Source organism: Wasmannia auropunctata, unplaced genomic scaffold (assembly GCF_000956235.1).
Source record: "Wasmannia auropunctata unplaced genomic scaffold, wasmannia.A_1.0 LD336002.1, whole genome shotgun sequence".
In the NCBI taxonomy this organism is placed as follows: domain Eukaryota; kingdom Metazoa; phylum Arthropoda; class Insecta; order Hymenoptera; family Formicidae; genus Wasmannia; species Wasmannia auropunctata.
The window spans coordinates 686,998-696,776 of record NW_012026888.1 but is presented as its reverse complement, the minus strand read 5'-3'; the positions used below and the strand labels follow the sequence as shown (position 1 = coordinate 696,776).

Genomic DNA, 9,779 nt, shown 5'->3' with positions numbered 1-9,779 from the left:
ATATATATATATATATATATATATATAATGTATGTGTGTATATATATTTCATTTTCATTAATGCCATCTTGTCAATAGCGGAGCATAATTTTGACATTTGATTATTTTATCTGTTGATTTATTTATTTAGAGAGACGAAACGAGCAAGTTGAGGTTAAAAGTAATCGCTGGGCATCATTTAGCTAAGAAAGATATTTTTGGTGCAAGCGATCCCTATGTACGCGTGGACTTGAACACAATAAATGGCGATCAGACGGTGGATTCTGCACTTACAAGAACTAAGAAGAAGACGTTGAACCCAGTCTGGGAAGAAGAATTTATATTTAGGGTAAGTGGAGTAAGACGAGAGCGAGAAAAGAGAAAAAAAGAGCATTTATGAAAATCGCAGTATTCTTTTTAGAATTTTTTTACGTTGTTTCTAACTTGTATTATATTACGTATTATATGTATCTATATTATATGTATTATTAACGTCAACTGTTTTTTTTGCAGGTTAAACCAGTAGAACACAAATTGGTCTTACAGGTTTTTGATGAAAATAGATTGACAAGGGATGATTTTCTTGGTATGGTTGAGTTAACGTTGATTAATTTACCGAAGGAACAAGAAGGTCGCACTATTCCTGCTAGGAATTATGTACTTCGTCCACGTAGGTAAGTAACTTTGATGATTTTGCTTCACGCTACATATTTTTCAACTTAATTTTGTATATATTATACATACTGGTCTAATTTACATTATTTATATCTACTTGCGATACATAAGTTTGGTATGTTATGACTTTCAACTTGTTAGCACAATGGATAAATCATGAAAATTATAAATTATATTTTTATTCGCTTTCAAGTTCGCTAATTTCAATTTTCAATAATGTACACTATGTATAATAATTTGGACTATGTATAATAATTGTACATACACTTTACTATTAATATATTTTTAAATTGACATTTGTTTGCTTTGTACTTTTTTATTTGCGAATGCAAAATGAATAACTTATGAGGATATGGCTAGTAATCATTCCAGTCAGCGATCACGAGTTAAGGGAACGTTGGAACTGTATCATGCATACATTTCCGACTCATCTAGTATTGAAAATGACAATGGAGACGTATCTGATTCAGGCGGATGGGAATTAGTACAGCCAGAGAATAACAGTCCAGTGGAGCAAAGTGCAGATGTACGTACAAATAGATATGTTATCGTTACTAAAGTTATTATATTAAATATACATTTTTTAATTTAATAAACTAATTGAGTGCAATATTTTTCGTATACTTGTAAAATAAAAACAACATAATACTCTTATATAATTCTATTTTAAAGTTTAAATTTTAAAATATTTTTGCAGATTACGATTATTAATAGGCCATTACCACCAGGATGGGAAGAAAGACAAGACGCAAATGGTCGTACATACTATGTTAATCATATAGCGCGTTTCACTCAATGGGAAAGACCAGAACCGTATGTGACAGAATTTCGGTATCATTTGTTTTGAAACATAATATCTATATTTCAAAATGTTATCTCGTTGTAAACAGTGATACAACAGCGGCGAGTGGAGTTGTTGAACAACGTAATTTGGATACAGCAGCTACTGAATTTCAACGACGGTTTCATATTAGTGCTGATGATGAAGGTAGACATAGGAACTCGGTAGTAAATCAGGTAAATTCAACAGTGTTTTTTTACTAAAATTTTAAGTTTCTAATTTTGCGTAAACTCAACATACATGTCTTACATAAACAACATCTTATATAAAAAGTTATACTATAAATTATATTTCTTAATTATAATGATTTTTTAAATATATGCATAGGGAAGTATTGAGTTATTTTTAAATCTATCTTATAATCATTTGTTTTGAATAGCTAAGACTATTTAAGTCATTGCTTCATGTTATCGACATTACATATCACATCTGTTTGTCTTAAAATTTTTTTTAAATTTATTCATCTTTATATAGTAAATACAAAAAGATGTCTCATAATTATGTTCCTAAATAATTATATTTTTCGCATTTTTGAAAATTAAACTTACGTAATAGATAATAATATTCTCTGCTTTCAAATCTCCATGCTGGCAGGCATTATTATGTTTTCTTTTTATTTATTCATATCTCATGTAAAATACATGTGTTCATACACACACACGCACAAAAATCTTAATAAAATTATTTGTAAATATACTGATTCAATAGCATTTGTGAAAAGATACAGGCACATTGTTAATTGCATATCATCTTTAAACTTCATACAATTATTTCGTTATATGTTTCCTTATGATGTTACGAATTTCTTTAGACTTCCTAACATTTATTTTAATAATGGGTTCGAATGTACACAACACATTATATGCATAAAATATACTTGTTATTGCATATTTTTCTTCATATAAGAATGCATTTAGTAAACAATGTAGCAAAATAGGAATATATTTTAATGAAATCAGTAGACGTACAATGTTATTAGTAATTTAGCAATTTAGCGTTAAACATTAATAAGACTCAATTATCAAGAAATACGAATAACCTTTTTTATTCTTATTATGTTTTTAAATGGTTAAACAACATTTTTAAACGCGTACACATTTAAAATTCCGGAATTAGTATATCTATTCAAACAATTCGTATGATTAGCATGCAGTATGTAGAAATTTGTGCATGTGTGTGTAAGGATGGTGAAGTTCTACGCGAGGACGATGAAGATTCGGAAGCAAGAGATTGTGAGGGTGGGGATCATAGGGGAGGGGGTATTGGGGATACTTCTTCAGACTCCGGACGTTCTGTCGATCAACGTGGCTACCTTAGCGAATCTGAAGAACAGGTATTAATATACATAAAGTTGTTATGTTCACTTTTAGTTGAATGTAACGCTTAATACGTACATATTTATATTTGTGTGCTTGCTGTAAAGTGAATAATAGCATATGTAAGTTTTATTTCATGCATCAATCCCATCTGATGTGACATATTCAACTCTGATAAAGCTAAATCGCTAAGTCATATAAGCATTACATAAAAACAAATACATATATTTTAGTTTTATAACTAATTACATTTGTTGTTAAATAGAATGTGCAAAAAAGTATACAGAAATATTTATTTATCTATCTAAATGTTTATATATATATAAAAGTTTTAATTATATAGCATCAGGTAGAACTTACAAATTTAGATTTTTTCTTTTTTATTATGATATTTGTTGGCGTTATTTTTAATTAAAATTATTTTTAATTTATCTTTTGTATTACTGCTTTACAATTTCATATATATAGCATGCTTTATTTAGAACTTATTTAGAAAATTTCTTTACGTATATTTAATTAAAATTTGGCATGAATTTTTCTTGTATATTATTATAAATTATGTATATAAAAAATATGTTCTACAATGAAAAAAATTTTGTATTTAAAAATATGTATATGCATTAGCTTATCAAATTAATAAAAATACATATCATTCTCATTTTATATCTGCAAATTTTTATTTTATTGGATTGTAACATACAAATATTTTTGCATTTTATTTACAGACTGATGATAATATCGACAGTCCGGCTGGTTCGAGACGTTCATCGGAGCAGGTATGTTTAATTATCGATTTCATTGTTTTATTTATATTATCTAACATTCAATTTTTTTCTTTTACCGCAAAAAATTTAGATTGAAAGTCCCAAACCTACTCTTCCTGTGTCTAATGATGAAGGATTGCCTCCTGGTTGGGGAATGCAAGTAGCACCTAATGGTAGAATATTTTTTATTGATCATAATGAGAGAGCGACAACCTGGATTGATCCTAGAACGGGAAGACCAAGCTCTATACCTAATCATATTGCACCATCAACAACATCGAGAAGTGATTTAGATCAATTAGGACCACTTCCAGAAGGATGGGAGGAAAGAGTACACACGGATGGACGAATCTTCTTTATAGATCATAGTACGTATATTATATTCCGTAATTTAAAGTTCTAAATTATTTTCTAATTATAATATTATATCTGGATATCTGCTTCTTTTGTTATAGATACGAGAACAACACAATGGGAAGATCCACGTATGTCTAATCCTCAAATTGCTGGCCCGGTATGATTACACAAATGTTTTATCTTTTTATATGCATATACAATATATTTCCCATATGCATATAAATGTATAGATGTATACAGATATGAATTTAAAATATTTTGAACTGTTATTCTTTTTCAGGCTGTACCATATTCAAGAGATTACAAGCGTAAATATGAATATCTGAAATCACAATTGAGAAAGCCTGTATGTAGACATATTCATTGTTCATTCAATCTTACTTTTGACATAGATATGATTATTACATTTATATGCCTTATTACAGAATAATGTTCCTAATAAGTTTGAGATAAAAGTTGGACGGAACAATATTTTGGAAGATTCGTACCGTATTATAAGCTCTGTCAACCGAGTTGATATTCTAAAAACGAAATTATGGGTAGAATTTGAGGGAGAGGTAGGCTTAGATTATGGTGGCCTTGCAAGAGAATGGTTCTTCTTGTTGTCTAAGGAAATGTTTAACCCATACTATGGACTCTTTGAGTATTCTGCAACGTAAGTATGAAAATTCTGTCTTAGTTCTTATGTTAATAAGTACAATTTACAGAACAAAAATGGCATGATTTTTATTTTATTTTTAGCGATAATTATACCCTGCAAATTAATCCTTGTTCTGGTGTATGTAACGAGGAGCATTTGAATTACTTTAAATTTATTGGACGTATAGCAGGAATGGCTGTTTATCACGGCAAACTTTTGGATGGTAAGTTTTAATATATGTGGTAAAACTGTAATAGTAATATACATATGTAAGGTAACTATATTTTTAAAAATTCATTTTTTAGCTTTCTTTATTCGACCATTTTATAAAATGATGTTGGGTAAGCCAATTGATCTGAAGGACATGGAGAGCGTTGATTCTGAATATTACAACTCTCTTTTATGGATTAAAGAGAATGATCCTAGTGAATTAGAACTCACTTTTAGTCTCGACGAAGAAAGCTTTGGTCATACTTCCCAAAGAGACTTAAAGCCAGATGGTGCTAATATTCCGTTGACCGATGAAAATAAGGACGAATATATAAGTTTAGTTATACAATGGCGATTTGTATCTCGTGTGCAGGAACAAATGAATGCCTTCTTGGAGGGATTCAACGCTCTTATACCACCAACATTGGTAAAAATATTTGATGAACATGAACTGGAATTGTTAATGTGCGGTATACAGCATATTGATGTGAAAGACTGGAAACAAAATACTTTGTATAAAGGAGACTATCATGCAAACCACATTGTTGTACAATGGTTCTGGAGAGTCGTTTTGTCATTCAGCAATGAAATGCGTTCTAGATTATTACAGTTTGTAACTGGCACTTCGCGTGTTCCCATGAATGGATTCAAAGAACTTTATGGCAGTAATGGACCGCAGTTATTTACAATTGAGAGGTGGGGTACTCCAGAGAATTATCCAAGAGCTCATACTTGGTGAGTCTTTATTTTATGAAAGAAATGAATTTGTCGGAAATTTTTTTAAAAAAATTTCCGACTTTCTAATCTATTTTATACCATATCTTTTAATAAAAAAATCATAAAATATAGTCACTTTGCTTACCATTATCAACGAAATAATTTCTCGCATATAAATTTGTAATACAATAGTATAAATTATTATTTCAGTTTTAATCGTATTGACCTTCCTCCGTATAAAAGTTATCAACAACTCAGGGATAAGCTAGTTAAAGCAATTGAAGGTTCTCAAGGCTTTGCTGGAGTCGACTAGCACGAAATACCTTTGTTCATGATGATATCTGTAATATAATGTGTATATATTACATATACTTATATAGAGGTACACAGAAAAAATATATTACCTTAACATGATTATCTATTTAAAATTTTTCTGCACTTTAATGATTTTGTTGTCTCTTAAATTATGAATGACAACATTAAAATATATTGAAAATAATACGTTCAAAAAGTTAAATCGCTTAGTTTTTCTAAATAACTTTCGACAAGTCTTTCAGCATATGCTACGTTTTCGAAAATACTTATAATGAAAAATATTTACGTAATCTAAAATAGACTGTCAAAACTTGCAGTCAGATATTAATTAATCCACTTTTAAAGACATGCCATATTTTTACTATTGCAATTATGGGCTTTCCCGGGAGAAGTGATTTGGCTGCTATAACAATGTGATATTATGATATTGATTTATTAATTGATTCTTTTTTCTTTGTTAATAATACTAGAATGTTGTTATGAAATGTAATTTGTGCAAATGGCTGTATATGATAAAATTATGACAAATTGTTTCAAAATGACATTATAATTATGTCATTCTGTGACTTCAAAATTCTCTGCACATAGATATTCTTTCTTTTTTCTATTTTCAAATCACATATTAATATATAATGCTATTTCGTTGTCAATAAATTTAATTCCTCAAATTTGCACTTATATAAAACTAAATTTTGACAGAAAAAAATTGTTTAACTTTCTCTTTAATTAAAAGATTTACTTTACAATTTTATAATGCATATTAGAAATAGTTAAGACTGTCACTGTTTTATGAAAAAGTGTACATTGCTTTTTCTAATAAATCAAATCTTCTAATATATTGTAAATATGAATTATATACGTCATAATTTTAATTATATTTTTATGGCACACCAAACTATGCTTCTCTTTTTCAACTTTAACAGCATGCAAATTCCCACTGTTTAAAACTGTTTATATCTTTTGTTGAAGAGCAAAGATGAAACGCTTATCATATATATGTATAAACTAACGTATTCTTTTCCCTTATATATATATTGTTCCTTTTACAATCTTTTTATGGTTATCAAATGATAAAAGATATTATAGAAATTATATTGTTTAAGAAACGTATACTTCTATAGTGTACAGAAGAATATAAACAGTTTTATAAACAATTATTATGTTATTAGAAGAAAAGGCAAGAAACGATAGAAACCAAAGCTAATAAAATAACAATTTTATTTCAAAATTTTTATTTTGCTTTGTGCTAAATAGTACAAAATGAAATTATATAGTTTAGAATAAGTTATTGGGAAAAAATTCATATTTTATCATATTAACATATAAAATAAGATACACAGAATTTTAAGCAGACTAATAAACTTATTTATAAAAAGATATATTGAAACAATGATAATGTTGCAGTATATCATTAATGTTACCTTGCTTGTTCTTCTGAGTTAATAATGACTTAAAAATATATGTTGTATTCAGAAAGAATAACTATATACAGTATATATTAAGTGAAGAAACAAATTGATTGCAACATTGTTTTCCAGAAATCTAAATCGTTGTTGTATATCTTGTCAATATCCTGGTGCACCAGGACTCAATAGTCTCGAAAATAATTTAAGTATCGCTCCTTGTTAATAATCGATGACGAAATCACTGTCAGATACGAATGCCTATCTTGTATTATAACATTTATTCACAGAATTAACATACATTCTCTGAAGGATACGAAGTTAATATAACATTCCATCCTGTTTGTACAGCTTATTTTATTGTAAACAGGTACGTCCCGTTAGATAATAAAAAAGTAATATTGTCATGACAGAAATTTTGTGGCCTTAAATTCTGGTTATGAAATTTCTTATTTTAATAAGTCTCTCGTTCGTAAAAAAAAATCTATAGATTTGTATGATAGCAAAGTGCGCTAATTATTCGCTGATAAATTAATAATCCTTTGGTATTTCTTCATTTTCATATTAGATTTGCAGAGATATATATAAGCTTACATTTAATATGTTAGTATTTCCTAGCGTGTGGAAATGACAAGCTGTATCCAGTGTAATCTAATATGTTATGAAGTGCGTGTAAGACCCTAAGCTCGTTAATGGAACAGTGAACAACCAAGCGCGCAATCCAATCTTCATAAATTAAAGTTGAGATTGGATAAGGAGGTAGATTGTCATTATGCATGTATCATTGTGCAGTGTTCTCTGAGTCTGTCTTTCGAAACTGGCGTCTTTATATTGATACTTAGAATTTATTCTTTATAACACGATTGTCTTGCACCTTTAAGAATTAATATAACAAGATTAGTTTACTTAGTTTATTTCAAATTGACAAGACACGCTCGTGTGCGTGCACACATCGTTTAATACATATCATATAAATTTTTTCATGATTTGCAAATGGTATGGTGAAATAAAAAGTACTACATGTAATTAAAAAAATGTTAGATGGACTTGTAGAATATTGTCATAATGTAATGCGGACGATGCGAGAGACACGTAAATTTTTGTAATTTGAGTATGTTCTATTGTAGCTTCTTGTATTATATTCCTATACGAAAAAAAGATCACAAATATGAAAATGCAGTGTACGAGTATAAGAAATCTAATGAATTTAATAATCGCGTTTGGTATCCTATGTATCGCATAAACATTTTTACAGACAGCGTGTTAAAATTGTATTTACTTGTAAATCGACGATATCAAAAAAAGAGGATTCAAATGTAGGTACTGTCAGATAGATATTCTATTTGAAAATGATCGCATTTATGCTTGATCTATATAAATAGCTCGTAAAACTTAATGCCTTACGATAATTATATCACGCATTAGAATATATCTACTTAACGTTTGCATTATTGTTTACCAATGTAACGATACGTTGACTTTTATTATTGCGTCAGGTAGCTATTGTTTAACAGTATACACTTTACGTGTCTTTACTCTATATGTCTATATTTTCACTACCAATGCCTTATTTAATTTAGGACGGAAGGAGACTTAATTGTTTTAAGCTAGCTCAATGTGGTACACAACACGTTTTATTTACATATATATATACTTATGTGCACGAACTGAAAGAAATGCGTGACTTAATTACGTTATATTCGTGTAAATATTAAAAGAAAAAAAAAATACGTTGTAATATATTATATAAAAAAATGAGCGCTTCTATATCGCAGTTGCAACAAGGAGTACATAAAAAGATATGCTTACCGCGCTACGCCCTTGCGTTACGATCATTAATTACTAACGAAATACGGTGGAGTTTTCAATCATGGAAGAAATTTTAAGTATTAATATTATATTTAATGAAATTAATATTACAAGGCGAATTATGTTCTTATATAATATATATTGTGAAAAACCATACTATATATGCAAATAAATTATATTAAAAAGTTGCACATTACGTAATCCTCAATATTCACCATGGACAATTTGATAGCGAGGCTTTTAGAGTTTTTTGTCGTTTATTTCTACGTTATTGAATGTGTTTCGAAGCACCAAAAAAAAAAAAATAAGCTGACTGAAAGTCAAAGTAATATTTTTAGCTTATGAATTGTTTAATTACCATTAAATCTAACGAGGTCGGCAAGCTTTTTACAAAGTTTAAAAATAATTAATAAAATTAATTAATTTGCGGAGATTTTTTTGAAATAAATCATGGATGGATTTATGAAATATTTCATCGGTCCTTATTATATATACTTTTATAATTGTTTCATGTTTCTTGCATTATGCAGAAGAAATTTATAAATCGTCTTAAATATCTCAGAATAGTGAATCGTTAAATAATTAATTAATTAGTGCAAATTTAAAATAAGATATCTAATTTTCGATGATTTCGCCTTCATTCACGATCAGCGTTTGAATTACCCGCGCGACGCCGCGCCATCGAGTACGCCCACGCGCCGCGGGATGGCCCTAGTCGCGGGCACATCCGCAGAATCAAAAAAGACAGTTGGG

The 9,779-nt window shown here is 28.8% G+C and overlaps 1 protein-coding gene across 6 annotated transcripts in view; it reads left to right on the top strand.

Annotated features, from left to right (window-relative positions):
* Window positions 1-9,033, top strand: part of LOC105453153 (E3 ubiquitin-protein ligase Nedd-4) — a 13,460-nt gene extending 4,427 nt beyond the window's left edge. For 3 of the 6 annotated variants that reach the window (XM_011694883.1, XM_011694881.1, XM_011694884.1), the window contains exons 3-17: window positions 131-328; window positions 493-653; window positions 1,015-1,180; window positions 1,352-1,467; window positions 1,545-1,671; window positions 2,679-2,828; window positions 3,537-3,587; window positions 3,667-3,943; window positions 4,031-4,089; window positions 4,213-4,278; window positions 4,358-4,587; window positions 4,674-4,795; window positions 4,878-5,517; window positions 5,710-5,883; window positions 7,219-9,033. In XM_011694883.1, coding sequence (XP_011693185.1) covers window positions 131-328; window positions 493-653; window positions 1,015-1,180; window positions 1,352-1,467; window positions 1,545-1,671; window positions 2,679-2,828; window positions 3,537-3,587; window positions 3,667-3,943; window positions 4,031-4,089; window positions 4,213-4,278; window positions 4,358-4,587; window positions 4,674-4,795; window positions 4,878-5,517; window positions 5,710-5,812 — 2,466 coding nt within the window. In that variant the 3' untranslated portion in view covers window positions 5,813-5,883; window positions 7,219-9,033. Of the gene's footprint in view, window positions 1-130; window positions 329-492; window positions 654-1,014; window positions 1,181-1,351; window positions 1,468-1,544; window positions 1,672-2,678; window positions 2,829-3,536; window positions 3,588-3,666; window positions 3,944-4,030; window positions 4,090-4,212; window positions 4,279-4,357; window positions 4,588-4,673; window positions 4,796-4,877; window positions 5,518-5,709; window positions 6,378-7,218 lie in introns of those variants that run through there. The other 3 variants (XM_011694885.1, XM_011694886.1, XM_011694882.1) reach the window with 3 other exon arrangements.
* The last annotated feature ends 746 nt before the right edge of the window (window positions 9,034-9,779 follow it).